The 17,322-nt window shown below is 43.1% G+C and overlaps 1 protein-coding gene across 1 annotated transcript in view; it reads left to right on the top strand.

Moving 5' to 3' along the window:
• Positions 1–17,322, top strand: part of CPS1 (carbamoyl-phosphate synthase 1) — a 98,695-nt gene that overhangs the window by 54,839 nt on the left and 26,534 nt on the right. Inside the window, exons 22-25 of the mRNA XM_042035441.1 lie at positions 5,762–5,903; positions 7,650–7,715; positions 8,257–8,320; positions 11,653–11,834. Of these exons, the coding sequence (XP_041891375.1) occupies positions 5,762–5,903; positions 7,650–7,715; positions 8,257–8,320; positions 11,653–11,834 (454 nt within the window). The remainder of the gene's footprint in view (positions 1–5,761; positions 5,904–7,649; positions 7,716–8,256; positions 8,321–11,652; positions 11,835–17,322) is intronic.

Raw genomic sequence — 17,322 nt, 5'->3', positions numbered from 1 at the left:
AATCATGGTCACTTAGTCTTCCCTTGTTTCAGAATGGATTCTAAACCAGTGAGGGAGTTTAATCTTTGGAAGACTTTTTGCTTTGTGTTGGAAAAGTAAGTGATGCTCCAGGGGAAAGTGGGAGGCAGTGATGTAGGACTGGGTCATGTGATTTGGTATATCCAGAACTGAGAATTTTTGTCTTGTCTTTTGGTGCTGGATTTCTGGTGAGCTTGAAGGGTTATTTGCTCTCAAATATTCCAAGAGATCAGCCTGATTCTGCTCTTGCTGGCTTTAGTGTCTCTAGCTTGTCTAAAGGGCTGTCTCTGAGCAAAGGCAGTGGGAATGCTGGATCTTAAAAATTGTCACCCCTTAACCTCTGCATGTCTGTTTTGCTATCTGCAAGATAAGCATCACCCTACCATTCTGTTTGCATGTTTCTTTATATTATTTCCATGAAAGCTGAGACATAAATGCTAAAAACTACCATTATTAGTAAGTGGAAATTATTCTATTATGAAAATGCATGTCCAGTACATGTAGAGAGGCAGCCTGATTTCCACACCAGGGCTGAGGATTTGCAATTCTCTGATTCAGTTCCCATTAAATATGGTGGACCAATGCTGCTGGCTTCTCCTATCATGCATTGGGAGTAGAAGAGGAAAAAGTGCATGAAGAAAATGCATGGTTCCATTTCCCCTCTAGGAACTTCCTAGGAACTAGGAAGAGTCTTTCCTCTTTTGCATGCTGGTTGTCCTATAAGAAACTAGTTACCTTTCTGCACGGATTAGTAAGTGGCCTAACCTAAATTAAGCTGCTAGCCCAAGGCAAATGAATCATGGTGCAAAATAATCACTGCTTTTGTTCTACCCTCCCAGCTGGGAGGGTGACAGTGAATAATATTGCTATAATGAGATACAAGAAACGAAATGAAAACAAGCTGCAAATGAAGGCAATTTGCTGTCTCTGACAGTAATCAAATGACAGCCAGCTATGTGTGTTCCTGAGGCAGAAGGGAGGGAAGGCAAGGGAGTAAAGGCTCATTTTCTTGGGGTCATCAGGTCTACTCACTCATTCTGAGGAGGCTGAGTCCTTAATAGCTGGTGACTTCTAGCATCAGTTTTGACAGAGAATTGGTGGAGTTTGCTCTATTTGCTCCTGTAAAACACACATCCATGCCTTTAGTTCTAGTGTTCATGGTTTGTGCATGTCCTGCCTCTGAGCTGACATCAGAAAGCAGAATGGGCTGAAGAGAAGCAGGAGAGTTTCTGGTGGAGGTATTAGAGCACAGAAACCATGAGTTTTAACATAGTATGGTGCCACAGAGTGGGTCTTACTGGGAAATCCAAAACCAGGAAAGCTCAACCTGCTGGATTAGGCAGGACTTTTTCACCGAATCATAGAATGGTTTGGGTTGGAAGAGATCTTAAAGCTCATCTCATTCCACCCTCTACCATGGGCAGGGACACTTTCCACCAGCCTAGGTTACGCTGAGCCCTGTCCATCCTGGCCTTGAACACTTCCAGGGATGTGGCAGACACAATTTCCCTTCTGACACTAATGAAGAGGAGGCTTTGCGGGAGTAAGAAGGGTGACGTGGTTAAAGTTGTAGAGGAGATCCAGGGTGTAGGTGGTGCTCCTGCCTGGAGTCCCCTGAGGGCAGAGCAGGCTGTCTGTGGGGCCAGGCTGGGACATGGCACAGAGAAGAGGAGTTATTGTGAGTGTTTCTTTCCTGCAAATTCTCTCCAGCTTTCCCTTTCTCCTGTTCTGTTGCACGAAGTTGGAGCACTCGCTTCGCATACTCCAGGGCAAGGAGGGAGGTGGCATTGGGAAATTCATAGGGCAAATCCTATCTATCCAGGGATCTGAGCCCCAGAGTTTCTGGTTCCCAGTTCTGCTCTCAGAACAGCTGGTTTGACACGTGTGACTCTCATCTGTTTCACACTAGCCTAACTTTACTGAGGGCAGCAGAGCTGCTCTGTGCCTAAGCCAGAGTAGAAAATCCAGTCCAATGACTCCCTTTCATGCTTCAGCTTCCTGACACATTTGAATAAAACGGTCTTACCCCTCTTCTCCCATGCAAATAAAATAATACTATTTATTTTAAAATACCATCAAGCAAAGGACATTATTCAAAAGCTCTGATTTAGGAAAATTGCTTGTTTGTTAATCATTCCTTTTTCCTGATTCAGAGCTTGCTTGCTCATAAAATACTGATTTATTGGGCAGGCAAGAATGCTCTTGGCAATGAAGATGTAAAGCAGAAATGCTGATAAAAATACAGGCTTTTTTATGTTTTTGCAAAAGCTAAGCTTAGAAAAGGTAGCTTAGAAAGAGAGGGAGGCAGAAACTGTAAGGGTGGAGTCAAATCGCAGTGGGGCAAAGAGTAGGAGAGAAAAGAGTAGACTGAATGAGGAAGGAATGGAGAAGATGAAAAAAATGAAGAGCAAAATGGACAGGAAAATGTTGATCTTCAGAAATGGCAAGGGGAAAGCAATGTGTTTGAAATAAACAACATAAACTAGGACTTCTGAAAAGCAAAACCAGGAGAACAAGAATGTATGGAAGTATTAAGAGACCCTGGTTGTAAATGTGAAATCAAAAGAGGTGCCCCTGCTTTACCTGGTCTATCCCCCCTCTCAATTTTCCTAATGCAAGAAGCAACACTAATGATATGGAAAAGAGTATATTGAGACTGTTACAAGAAAAAACCTTCCTTGTGTGTGAGCCTCTAAAGGTTGGTTGTTTCTGCTACAGATCTCTTAAGTGAGATGCTTTTTCCAAAGATGGCCATTTCAGAAGGTAGGCAGAACATCTTCAACAAGAGAAGGAAAACTTGTTTGGGAAAAATTGTAGGGATGTCTCCCAGCTCAGCACAGTGGTCACAGGGTCAGGGCACAGTTATGCCTCTGAATGGCTCATTCCAGAGCTTCAGGAATTTCATGCCTCTGAGTGGAGTGGGGAGCTGCAATGAGAGGCAGGAGATGGAAGCACATACATAATGATTGGTCGACCCCAGTCTGGTGAGGCCTAGGTTTAAAATTTAGACTGGGAGGAAGAATGTAAGGAAGATACTAAGTTAAAATTTGGGCACAGAGTTGTAGGGATACTGAATCCAAGAAAGGAATCTCTGTAGGTCCTCTGTGGAGGCTGAAATGGTAAATGACCATACAGTTGTTTAGGGTACAGTAAACTTGTACTAGGCTGATGGATCTCATAATAAGTCACTGATTCCTGTCTCAAAAATGCAGGGAAGGAAAATGTTTTACTTCCTACTGCTTGCAGTCTGCCTGAAGACTTTACCTCAGAGGTGTTTGTGTGGGACACCTAGGGCAAAAAAGACGTTTTATGTTCGAATCTTCTTCCTTTTCTTCACGTGCGTGATCCTATAGCAACTCTATGCAGTGTAGAGACGAAAATACTCATGTACTGTTACAGTAGGGAAACTGCAACACACGTATCAATCAACAAGGCATGTGGAAAAGAAATATATATGGACCGATTCTTGATAGATGTTTCAGAGATGTTTATTTCTCCAGCCGCATGGCCGGAGCTCTGCCGAGGAACTGCGGCAATCACGGGACCCGAGGGTCCTTGCCCGTGCAGGGGAACACAAAACAACCAATGGGAACGAGGCTGAGCAGGGGCAGGGAAACCCCGTGCCTCCCCGCCAGGGCCCCTCTCCCAGGACCACATGGCAGCGTGGGGAGACCCCAACATTTCACCCATTTATTTTTAACAAAAAGAGATTTAAAACTTAACATTGAAAACAACTGGATAAACATGACAAGAACAATTTTAAAACAAAACAAGCCACCCTTCTGAGTCTTTAAATGTCCAAACAGATTCTGTGGAACATCTTAAGGCTGACAGAAGGGAGACAGGACTCTCTGGGCATGCTTTGTGGGGAAACTGAGGCAGGAGAGCGTTTCTTCTATTTGTACCTGTTGGAACGCTGAACAAAAATAGTTAATTTCTTCCCTCCCCCTCTTCATCCCTCCCCTCGGCATTGGAAAGGGATTTTTGGGGAGACAATTGGGAAAGGCATGGTTTTGTGAGGGAAACCATGGGTGAAAAAACGGATTTGGAATACACTGAGGGTAATAGGACATAGGGTAAAAGGGAAAGGTGGGATTAGGAAAGGGAGACTGTAGGGGGGTTTATAATGGAGATATTGTCTAACATCACTATGATTTTTAGCATATATACTGCCTTTTACAGAAATACCGTCAGGTCCAGTGACCTCTCCTGCTTGTAACCCTTCTCTACCTTGCACAATTTTGAACTGTACCATTTCTCCATCTCCTAAACTTGGGATGTATTTTTCAGGGTTATTCTTTTTAATAGCAGTTCTATGAACGAATATATCTTCTTGGTTGTCACATCTTGTTATAAATCCATAATTTTATTTAACATTATACCATTTTACTATTCCTAAAACCTTAGCTACGGTGATCTTTTCCTTTTTCCAAGTGGCTGCTGTTTTCCGTCTCGCTGCATTTTTGCTTTCTCTTTGGCTTTTGCTTGCTCCCGTGTTGGAACTGCCAGGGTTGTTGGGACCATCGGGGCTGCTCATGCCTGCACGCTCTTCCCAGGGTCGCATTCGGGGCCGCACGGGCCATGCCGGGCCATGCCGCTCAGCTCCTCACGCACCACCGCCTGTGCTCTCAGCTGGGCTGCCGCTGCCTGGGGCCACACCCAAGTCTTGGCCATGCCCCCAGGCGACGACCCCCCTGCGCCCTGCTCTAGCGTGCATTTCGGCTAGCCACAGCTCCGTTCCACCGCCGCTGGCCGCCGCCCATGCGCCACCCCTCTCAGTCGGGCATTCACAGGGCTCGCTCCACCGCATGCTGTGTGGGGCCGAGCAGGCTCCCGCCGCGCCTCGCTCCGCTGCTGACACTGCAGCTCACGTCGCTCCGCCCGCACGCGGGAACTGCCTCACTGCTGCTCACAGAGCGCTCGGTGCATGTGGCCTGGGTTGCAGGACTCTGAGGCAGGCTTCCCTTCGCCAAGACACAGCTGACATTGCTCAACAGTCTCGGTAATTAAATAATATTCACGAAAATATTCTTCCATCGGCATATATTTTGACTCAGAAATTAACTGTGTCCAAACGGTCTTCCAAAAGTCTCTGGTAAGAATCAAATCCCAAGAAACATAGAAAAAGTTCTTAAACAACCATGCCAGGAAGTGTTTCAGTTCCTTTTGAGCTTGAATTAAGCTAAAATTTACAAATTGTTGTTCAAGAATCTTTTCAAGTTTAAGATAAATGTCCATATGCGGCTCGGAGAGCCAAGAGTCTTTCCACGGTTCCTCCATAATTTAGAGAGAATATCCAAACCAAGGCGAGAAGAGAGAGATCTAGAGTGGTTTTTACTCAGGAATTTTCTGTCCTTAGGGATCAGTGTCTTGCCAGCATTTCTCTACCATTTGTTACAGTGCGGATACTGCAACACGATGTATCAGACAACGAGGCCCGTGGAAAGAATATATATATAGACTGATTCTTGATAGATGTTTCAGAGATGTTTATTTTCCCATCCACATGGCCGGGGCTCTGCCGAGGAACTGAGGCAATCACGGGACCCGAGGGTCCTTGCCCGTGCAGGGGAACACAAAACAACCAATGGGGAACAAGGCTGACCAGGGGCTAGGGAAACCCCGTGCCTCCCCCCCGGGCCCCTCTCCCAGGACCACATGGCAGGGGGAGGGCCCCAACAATGTACCTTCTAGTTGTTCCTGTAAAGCCTAATGCAGAGGTGTTCTTCTTATTTAATCCCAGCAAAACAGTTCCAGAAGAGACACTGAGGAGAGCCAAACAGATGGGGTTCTCTGACAAGCAGATTGGGAAATGCCTGAGGCTGACTGAAGTCCAGTGCCGTCAGCTGAGACTGAGGAAGAATATAGTGCCCTGGGTGAAACAGGTATGTGAGAAACATCAGTGGGCCTGGTGGGGGCTTCCAAGAGTGGCAGGAGACCTCTGTGTCTTTAGAAACCTCTGGCTCTATTAACATCCTCAGGAGTTTTGATGTTGACGTGAGGAGAACACAGTTCATCCATATAGCTGTTCCTTCTGCACTACAGGCATCAATGCCATGAACATTCCCAAAGAGAATCTCAGAATATTCTTTTTCATATTCTTTGTGGCTGAGGGGGAAACACAGCTATGTGGCTTCAGGAAAAGGCTGAAAATGCTGGCTCACCATGGTAGGACCATGAAGAGCATATCTCTTCTCTCTTGGTACTAATTTTTTACAGGCTAATACTTTATTTGAAGGGTGCTATTGTTGTGGGTTCATTTGCTGTTCATTGTGATAGCATGAGCCTAATGAGCTCATCTGGTATTCATGGCAGTGTCACTAGGTGCTGGCTGTTGCATTTAAGGTATGTTGGTATTAAACTGCCACCAGCTGGTTTTCTGTCCTTAAAGAGGGGAAAAAGCCCAACCCAAACTACTGAATGTTTCTGAAAGAGTTCATCTGTATCCTCAGGCCCAGTTCCAGGTGCCAAGTCTTCTGTTCCCCAGCTGCTGTTTGTGTTCTGTGGCTCACCTGGCCACAGAAACTTGCCTGGTCTTGCACTGTGTTCTTTCAGCTGCATATGGCACTGTAGCACTGTATTGATTTGTGTGCCAAGGTACACTTAATAAGGTCATTCTACTTGTGCCTGCCTGTACGCCTTCAAAGCATATGTTTCTTCTTGAGCCATGAAGTACAAGTTGCAGTATTAGCAACAGTAATGAGCAGCAGACACATGGCACTAATGATGTAAGGTCACATTCTCGATTATTCACAAGGATTTGAACAGCCAGTGGGGATTCCTGGAAGTGCTTGAAGTTTGGACAGATTTTTAAATGGTATAGCATGTAGAAATTCGTGTCAAGACTGCTTTCATATTGTTCCCTGTTCATAATCTCTGTAGAAGTGTTTCAGATGTTCATTCAGGAAACTTCAGCAGTCACTGGTGACTTAGATGGACTGGTTACCAAGTATAACATGCCATGAGTAGTTGACACAAATAGTTTGTGAACAGCCTGGTGGGAAAATTATTCTTCTGGGCTCTCTGATGACTAATTACATAAGAAATTGTTGAAAACCACATACAAAAGGTGGTTGAAAATCACTCTTGGTTTGTGTACCATTTAATTATCAAAGCACGAGCTGTAACATAAACACATAGTAATTGTGCTGCCACTCCACAAGATTTCTAAGTGATATTGTGTGTGTGCTTGTATTCAGCATAGGAATAAGATGGGGTCAAGGGTAGAGTCTGAAGATTCCAGACAGCCTAGGTAAAAAGGACAGAAGACCTGGAGGAATCTGTGTAATCCACTGAACAAACTAGAGAATGAGGGCCTTCACAACTAGGGGAAAGTTCCTGGGCTGTGTAGGTGTTTCACCAAAGAGGTACAGAGCTAGAACTGCAGCTTAGAAGGAGATGGTAGTGTTGTGTTGACTGAACTGTAGGGTCGGGGGAAGGCCAGGCATATGCTGCGTTAACAGCACAGGACAGTTCAGGTCACCTCCTTATGAGGAAAGATATGATAGGAAAATAACAGGAGTGAAACAGCAGTAGGAAGGGAAAGAGGCAAAAGAAAAGAACCCAAACATCTGCATGTAGGAAAGATCTTGCACTGGCCAAGTCACAATCCCCCTTTTTTCCCTGTACAGATTGACACCCTGGCAGCAGAATACCCAGCGGTGACTAATTACCTCTACGCCACATACAGTGGGCAGGTAGGCACCCTTGGAAACAACAGTCTAATTGCTGTCTGGTTTGATCTCTTTTCCCTATTCCATGTTATTTCTGGAAGTCTTGCAGATGCCTCGGTCTCTCTAGCAATTCTTTTGGATGGTGTTACATATAATCCCCTTACAGCAGGCCTGGAACTTTCTCTTGCTCCAATCCTGATCCAGTGCATTTACTGTTAACGCCCCTATGTTGTTAAGAGCCTGTCATATACATGCACAGGTAGGTGCTGGGAATGCAGAAGTGATATTTCCCTTATCTCATCCTAACATTATTTTTATATGAAACTTCACAGGTCCTTAGGCTGCTTGAACAGCCATATTAGAGGTGCTGTTTCTCTTTTGGTCTGGGTGCTAATTCCAGGAGAGATGCACTTGATTTACACTGCAGTAAGCAAGATCAGACTGCAGCCCTGAAGGATCAGGTTGCTGGATTTGGGCTGAACACCAGAAACTGTTTATTCTGAAAAGCACGGAGTTAGGTGCTGTGGAGTACAGATCCTAATGACTTTTTTGTCTCCCTTCCCAGGAACATGATGTAAAATTTGATGACTGTGGAGTGATGGTGTTGGGCTGTGGACCATATCACATAGGTAAATCTTTCTTACAACTCCTCTGTTCTCCTTGTACCCTCAAGCCTTCTTTGGATAGTCTTGTGGTTCCTTTGTTCCTCTCCTCATATGGTGAAAAAACCCTCCAGAGCACAGTACACAGGACATCAATTCCTAGCAGAAGGTTTGCATTTTATACTTGCTTGGAGATTTCATTTCATGTCCTGGAAAAAAACCAGGAGAATTTTATTACTTTTCACATGGTACTTAGTTGTGATTTCCACAAAGTTTTACAGAAATTTTTTAATCTTACTTTTTTCGCAGGTTAAGATCTTGAGAACCTCATACCTTGTATAGAAGTTTGTTGCTCCCATACCTATCTTATATGTTTACTGCCAGCTCCTGATGATATTGTCACTATGCATTTTACATCTGTAAGTGTAGGTGACTCTGAAAATATTTTGATCTCTTCAGCTGCTTTTGTATAAGCAATTCTCTGTATGCTGTTTTTTCAACCCATTCAGATCATTATACAGAGTAAGAGTTTCCTTGTGGCTGTGAGTATTGGGTAGACAGACTGTTGAATTCTGTAGATGATGATTTTCACTTTTCTTTTCATGGATGTCTCCAAATAGTTTGCAATTATTGACAAGAAAAAAATTGCTTGTTATTCAGAAATACTTCTGCTCTGCATCTCCCAGAACTGGTGATGAGTTATGAAAGCTGGAATTGAAAACTGCATCCATTTGTTTTGCATGGATGGAGAGGCCATGTGCTGAACTCCTGTTGCTGTTTGTAGGACATGTCTTTTTGAACTCCATTTCCAGCGTTAATGTTGAGATGAGTGAAATCAGGAGCAGCACTCTATGATTAGGCTTACTTTTTGTGAACACTTCTGCTGTTCAACAGGCTGTGCGGCATAGCTACAAAAAATGAAAAGGATGGCAGTGTTATTTCATAAGTTGATTGAATGTATGTGAATACATTTTGCACTGTTCATCTAAAACAACTCATTGCTTAGATTAGACATGCAGGTCTGTTCTTGGTCTGATCTGCTCTGCAGCTTTGATTAGATCCAACAAGACCATCTTTGGAAGAGGTTGCAGCTAAATAAAGGCTGCTAGAGGAAACCATTACTTGGACCTGTAAAATATTTTTTTCCTGGGTGCAATAGCCAAGTTGATTTTTTTTCTCTGTTTTTATCCTTTGAAGGCAAGTAAGCAGTGTACTTTTCCTCTCTGCTTTCAGAATTGTAATCAGAATTCAGTGGGATCAAATTAGTGTTCTCTTCCAGGTTAGAAAAGGCTAAATTATTTGGATGGAAGTTAAACATGTGACATTAGTTTTCTTATTTCCTTTGTGACAACTAAGTTTTAGGTTAAAAAGAAACAGAACAACCCTTATGAATTTTATTTGAAAATAGTTTGAAAAATATTGCAGGAAAATGTTGAATATGTTCACACTTCTGCAAAGAAATAAAAATATTTGAGGGAAGTGAGGCCATTTAAAAAGTCATGCTGTATTATGTGTTTAGAAAGAAAATTATTCAAACCGAAGTGGTTTTTTTGAAGTTTCTTGTAAACTAATATGCCAAATAGAAATATGATGTGAGTCAGTGTAGTTACACACTCTTGAACTTCAGTGCTTGCTTTGGCGCACCTTTCCAGCACACATGACGCCTCAGCAATCCTTGCCCTTCACCTGCTGCCAAGAGGGGATCTCCTGTCCCAGGAGGGGGTTTGTTTGTGTGTCATCCCTAAAAGCAGTATAAATATATTTCCACCACTAGCATGGGCCGACAGAGTGCTCTCCAAGTTTTAAGGTGTGCACGTAGACTCAATGTGATTGAAATTTGAAAGTGAGTTCAAAAACATGCATGTATTGATGTAGTAATTGTCTCCTGAGGAGCAGTGTCTGGTTATGTTACAACAGTCATTACTAGTAATACTATTTATTTTCTGTCAACCCTTTTCCCATGTTTGGATATGATCATTACTGGATGTGCCTGGAATACACTTAACAGCTGTTCAGCTGTTTTCCGAGGTTGTATCTGAAGCATTCAGATGAGGGCTCCAGATGACCGTTGTGTTCCAAAGTTGAGGTTTCTTATGCATATAAAAATACCTGCATAATGGAAGTGGAATACAAAACCAGAATGAGCATCTGGTGTCCCTTCTGGGCAACATCCAGTTTCAGATTTGATTTTCCTCTATTTTCTGTGGGGTTTAAATGAAGCTTAGGCATGTTTTGAAGTTCGTGTTTGACAGAAGTGGGGAAACAACTTAGGTGCCTGTCAGAGAGTGACCTGTGACAGCCATCAGTTTGTGACTAGGTGGTGGGGGGCAGCAATTAAGCAGTGACTGAAATTCTATCACACAATTATATATAAAAATAATATCAGTGGTTAACTGATCATGTAATGACTGTGAATGCAGCATGATGAGGCCAAGGTTTTCTTGTAGACTGTAAGCATAACCATTTAATGATGTTCTTTAATATGCATCATTCTCTGTTTATGGTACCTGTCTTAGATGTTTGAGTATAGAAATGTATGGGGTAGTTTGCACAAGTAGATGTTTGCACAAGTCTCGATTCCAGTGTTCCCTGGAGCCTGCAGCATTGCCCAAGTCCTGAGAGCTGCAGCTTGCCCAAGGCCAGGCACCAAGCCCTGGTGCCCACCCAAGCCCCCTCTGTGCCTCTTTCCTTTCAAGATAGCCACAGTGCTTATTCAGGGTTCGGGACAGTAGGATGTGCTCGCCCCACAGTGTTGCCATAGTCACTGTAGCCTTTAAAGCAAGATCAAAGGATCACAGAGTGGCTGTAGAAGTTTGTTCTACTGATCTGGCTTACCTGGAGTCAGTGTATGGGAATGTAAAACCCACTGAGATGTAATTCTTCTGTTGTTGGTTTAGCTCTTCTGGAAGGTAAAACCCACTTCAGTTGTCTGTTCTTCACACCACATCTGTGCAAATGCTTTGTATTTCCTGGATTAAACAGCATTGTCTTATAATGACAGGAACTCAGTTTAGTTTACCCCACTCTTTAGTTTATCTCAGAGGGCGTTGTTTGGGAGGCAGCAGTGATTGGATAAGCAGCAAGAGCCCACTGAAGTGTTTATGAGCACAGGATGACAGATATGTTATAGAGGTCTATCACTCCTGAGCAGCTGAGCCAACTTACCTGTTGTGCTTGGAAGTTCCTGTTTTGTGGATGATTAATTTCTGTGGGAGGACAATTACATTTCTGGCTCTGAGCTGACAGGAGGCAATGCCGGCTTTTTGTTTTCTTTTTTAAGCTCGAGTGCTGAGAACGTCTGTTTATGTTTTCTTCTCTGCATCCTTCCTTTCCTTGCCCACTTTTCTGTCTCCTGGCAGGCAGCAGCGTGGAGTTTGATTGGTGTGCTGTCTCCAGTATCCGCACACTGCGTCAGCTTGGCAACAAGACCGTGGTCGTGAATTGCAACCCAGAGACAGTGAGCACAGATTTTGATGAGTGTGACAGACTGTACTTTGAGGAGCTGTCACTGGAAAGGATCCTGGACATCTACCAATATGAGGTAAAGAAAAGCAGAAGCACTGCCATGAAAAGCCATGAAGCAACCCAAACTTTTCAAAATTCCCGTCACTAGCTTGCAAAGCAGCTGGATGTGAGGGGAGAGAGCTTGCTCGCAAAAGCTGTTTGCTTTGGATCCCGATGTTGCATTTTACACATCACTGATGCTCCTAGCAGGCTGCTCAATAAAGAATGCCAAATAAATATTAAATTATTTTGCAAGATGCCATATTATGCAATATTTACAAGCAGGCTTAATTTGCTGCACAGACATTTATCGCACAAACTGTTCTGCCCTTGCGCTGCTGGGCTTTAGCAGTTAAGCACACCCTTGATTTGAAGTACAAGTCCTCCACCTGGAGCAGTTGAAGGAGTTCTGTGCATCACACCATGTGCTCAAGAACTTGCAGGCTTGGCCTTGCAGTACAGTTGGCAAGTGGATGTGGTCCAGCATACAGGCAGGCAGATCAGGGAGGGGCATTGGAATTGCCATCAAACTATAAAATGTTGCAGCTCCTGATCCAGACATTGCACTGGTCTTTTAGCAATTTTCAAGTGTTCAGAAATGCTGATCTAAGAGATGGAGAAGAGTGCCAGGCATATTTGATAATGAGGGGATATATAATGTAAACAGTTGGCTCCAATATCGAAAATGTTGATTTCTAGAGGGTAACACACTCATTTAGGATTCGTGGCTGAGGCTAAAAGGTGCTTTCAGGAACTTCATCTACCCTAAAATTCAGCATGAGTTGGCCATGTAACTTGCTGAAGCAACTTCGGAGAACCCAGATCATATTAAACTTGTGATTTTTCTTGGCTCCTTTTCCTGGTATATTAGGATCTGAGCTCATCTCCTTTGTGAATGGGTGCAAATTTCTAAAAGGGTTTTATAATCTGGCCATGTTTTGATCATTCCCAGATTTGGAACTAGGCACAAGCACATCAGAAATTGTCTCAGACTCTAGGCTCTGTTCTTCAGCCATTTGAAAAATACTGTCTACAACCATTTTTAAATTGTATGTTCATACTTTCCTGTTTGTACAGGTTGTTTTACCTCTTCTTTAAATTTTTGTTAAAACAGAGACTACTACTGGAAAACATGGATTTACAACAGGCCAAAAGACTCTGGTGGCTCTCTGGACTCATAAAGGCTGATTTTTGTATGCTTTAGGCTTATCCAGGAGGCTCAGCTCTAAAAGCACTGAACTCTTGTTTACTTAACAGAACTGAACTTCTGAGCAGGGGCATGGAAGAAACTGGTGTGACAGTTTGTCAGACAAATAACGCTGATGAAATACAACATCTAATTATTGCAAGATCAAAGAGAAGGTAGAGATAGGTGATGAGAGTGTTCATTTCCACATGGAGTGCTAGTAATTAGCAAGTTGGGTAAGAAAAATATGTGAACAGGATAATGAATACATATTGAAACTTGCATTATCCTGCTTGTCAGAGCAAGGCTTGGCCAGTTTGATGGGAGGCAATGCAGATCTCCAGGTCTAGTAGCAGCATCCTGTGGTTTCTGTTAGCATCCAGAGGATTCTGCTACTCTGGCATGGGTGTGAAAACAACCAGCTTGTGCTGGAGGTGTTAAAGCCATCAAAGTCTGAGCTGAAACATCCAAAATCAGTGTTGTACTGTCTAATAATTCCCAAGGGGAATAGTAAATACAAATAGTAAAACCACTTTTCTTCAACAGCGACATAAGATAATGGTATTATTATGCCTAATTTGCAAGTAGGGAAAATGAGGAGTAGATAGGCCTACACAGAGTAATGCAAAAGAACTTGGGCAGAGCTGGGGGCAGAGCCCAGACCTCCAGTATGGTGTAGTCTAAGATGTATTATTTGTTACATGTCATTTCTTTAGAAAAAGGAGTGAACCAAATGCTAATGTCCTGTTAACGGAATACTTCCTCAGGCAAATGCAGTTGGAATTCAGCCCCTAAGAGAAAGATCAAGTTAAAAATTTATCTGATTCAGAGATACCTCGCCAATCCTGTAGACAGCCATCTCTCCCAGTTTCATAAACAAAGCATGAACAGTGTCATGATTTCAGACTGTTCTTTTAACCTCTCCTGGCCATTTGCCTCCTCTGGTGTTTCAATGGACAATGAACTGTTGGAAATAACTGAAAAGTCATGGATCATTGACAAACTGTACGTAAAAACATCAGCAAACAACGGACACAACCCTGGGCCCTCAGTAGAGAGATGATATTTCAGCTCCCTAAACATTGTTAGGATTAGCAGCAAAGCTTGGGCAGCTGTTAAGCCCGAGTAAATAGGTGCGCTGACTTGTCCTCATTTTTCTGATTAGATAAATTAGGCTGCATCAAGGAGCAAGTTTACCAACAGGACAGAGACAGCTGGAAGGTGCCCACCAAGAAATGCTTACAGCTTCACACAGTCCTCTCCCAGGGATGTACTCAGCTGTCCCTTTTCTTTCTCTTCCTTGTGTCCTCTTTAACCTCCAGTTGACATTCACAGCTGCAGTGATTCACTGGAGTCTGAGCTCTGCATAACAGAGCTGTTCATTGGAGGAAGGTTTAATTTACTGTGAATGTGCAGAGTTAGGTGGTAGTCTGTGAGGACAATAATTAAAAAAAAAAAATTCCCTCCCTCAGATTTATTGGCTTTTTGTTTCCAGAGAAGATGTTCCCTTTTTATTTTAATATCTATCTGCTTGAGGGCCTCTACTGATTCTTTTTTCTGTTTCAGAGATCATTCTGAAACAATTCATAAAACTAAAGGAGGCTCTTAGGTACAATTTTAATGGTCTAATTTGTTTTCAAACTCAGGGAAAAAGAAACCCCAGCTCTATTACTAATGACATAACAGCAAGGTAGCAATAAAAAGAATGATTTTTGTTATAAAGGGGTAAATAATTCTCTCTAGGCTTCTTTCACTAGATTACGTATTGCATATATTTTAAAGATATCTAATGGCAAGGATGTTATTAATTTTATTTATAATTAAAATATGGCTGGTGACAAAGTGATATGCAGTGTCCCTTTCTGCCTGCCTGCATTTCTCAGTGGAGCAGTCATGTTCCCTTTCAGGACAGTGGCTGCTCTTTGGGTGGGAACATGCTTTGGGAAACAACAGCAGAATTTTAAAATAAGAAGTAAGCAGCGGCTAGGTTCAATTTATGGTTCTTCTTGAGTAAAAATCAGTATATGATTCTTTGCTATCTGCTTGAATAAGCCATCTCCTCTGTCTCCTTAGGGCTGGAGTCCCTAATTCTATCCCAACTTTGATGTCGGCGGTATTTGGATTTTAGAGGCTCAGTAACTAAAATTGTTTTAAAGGCAGAAATAAGCAACAGCTGAGGAAAAGCTGTTAGCTGGGACACTTCACATTTCAAGGATAGATTAAGGTGTTGGTTGACTTTGGAAGCAAAGCTACTTTGACTTGTTACCCTCCTTCCAAGCTGCAAGAAGGGGTTTGCTTATTCACACTCTGGTTCTAATCCATGTGGGATGATAAGGGGCCCAGGGACTAGAGGAAATTACTGTTTTGGATGGGTCTGGAAGCGGTAAGGCATAGATTTCTCTTCCAAGCTAGAGATGGTGAGCTCTGATGTCATGAGACAACCACTTGTGGGCACAAAACAGCCCCTGTCCTTTTTCACTGCCTGTCCTAAGCTCTTTCAGATGGTTGCTGTTGGCCAGCAGCATAATGGCATGGTGAAAAGGAAAAAAATAATCATCTCATGGTGTGTATTAGCCTGCTGAGCAAATAATCTAGGGATAGTGAGTGCTGCTTAAATGCCAAACTGTTGGATCTTTATTATGGTAGAAAATTAACCATATCAAAGTTGAGTGGGGATTGTACTAGCATTTATCATCCATTTTTGCCCAGTCACTCACAGTCCATCATTCCCTCAGTTTACAGTTTTGCCACTCCAAATCCCTTTAAATCCCTGATGAAGGAATTCCTCTTCCAGGAAGACCAGTGGGGCTGACCTTCTTCAGGAAAAACACACTTATTAATTAAAAGAACATTGTTTCTCTATCTTTTAGAGCCAAACCATGGATCACTTGATTTATGTTTCTTGTTTGTTAGAAGTTGGTAAAACTGTAAAACACATTTAGTTCAAAAGAGCTCCTCACTGGAGCTATTCTGTGGGCCAGATTCTTCTTTGGGCAAAGTTTCACCATCTTTAATTTGAAAGTAACGTGCTCTTTGTTGCAGGTACTCTAAGGCCTCTTTTTTCTATTGAAAAATTTCACACCTGACTAGATTGTACTTGAAAGGATTAGGGATTCTATGTAAAAAGAAAAGAAGCCCATATTTGCACCTGTAAAAAGATGTGTGTTAGCAAGCAAGATCACTTGTTTCTTGTTATTTACTGTTTATTATTTTCTCGCTTAAAATGCAGTGCTGCCCAGTGACAGACGTGAAATGCTCCACTGTGGCTGGAGGATGCTGTGCCACCTGTTCTGCCCCATCTGCCTCTGGAATTGGAGTGCTTACAAATAACCTGTGTGGAAATGAACACATATGACAGTTTGCTGAAATTCTTGCTGCCATCTAGGGCACTACCAGAAATGAGGAGCTAGTCAGGAATAAGGAGCATTGATTAAAATAAAGGCCTAAGTGTATCCATAGCATTGCAGGCTGTATGTGTTGGGCTCTGTTGAACTAGACTCTGCTTAGGTTTGTTACACTCCTTCAAGTCTGGCTTCTGGGGCTAGGAAAGGTGGTTTGCTGATTGAGTAGCAGTGCTGGCAGAAAAAAAATGCTGTAAATTCCAGTTGTTTCCCATTACCTCTCTGCTGGAGGTTATTGCCTTGCATCTCTGGAATAAAAAAGATTTTGCATGAATGTCTGCTCCTCTGGCCATGTCTGCTCAAGTCTCTGACCATGAGCATGGGAGAGGCTGTTTTCTCCAAGAGCTAGACTGAAAAAGAAAGAAGATCTCAGCACCTTGTTTGTTCATGCTGCTGGGTCCAAAGGCCACAGCAAGCAAAGGGGGTAGGCTCAGTTGTAGTGAGAGTCCCCATGTCCACATGTGTAGGAGCATGTGGGAGGGAGACCTGACCCTACAGAGCAGAGTGTTGAGGTTTGTTGGGGTGTAGTGGATGTTCCTAGCTTAGTGCCCTTCCTCTGCAAAGCAAGGCAACGTGTCAGCTCAGTGCTTTTCCTCACTGGGAAAGCAGAAGCACCTAAGTATGACATGCAAACAAAGTAACAGGTTCAGGTTCAGGCAAGACTTATGGAATCATGGGTGAATGCTGCAAACTTCTCTGGTTTCCTAGGGAATTTGACCTCCAGTTACTTCTCGGTTTTGAGTGATAGTGAGGAGGATATTGCTGTGTTAGGGAGGCTACATACTGCAAATCACACTTTGCAGCCTGGGTGCCTCTGGATCAGCACAATTATGATAAAATCATAGAATGGTTTGAGTTGGAAGGGACCTTAAAGATAATCTAGTTCCACCCTCCTGCCATGAACAGGGACAGCTTCCACTACACCAGGTTGCTCCAAG

This window comes from Corvus kubaryi, unplaced genomic scaffold, assembly GCF_017639235.1.
Source record: "Corvus kubaryi isolate FWS band 111438036 unplaced genomic scaffold, C.kubaryi_AGA036_p1.0 37383, whole genome shotgun sequence".
Taxonomy (NCBI): Eukaryota; Metazoa; Chordata; class Aves; order Passeriformes; family Corvidae; genus Corvus; species Corvus kubaryi.
The sequence above is the reverse complement of the archived record's forward strand: the minus strand, read 5'-3'. Positions and strand labels throughout refer to the sequence as shown.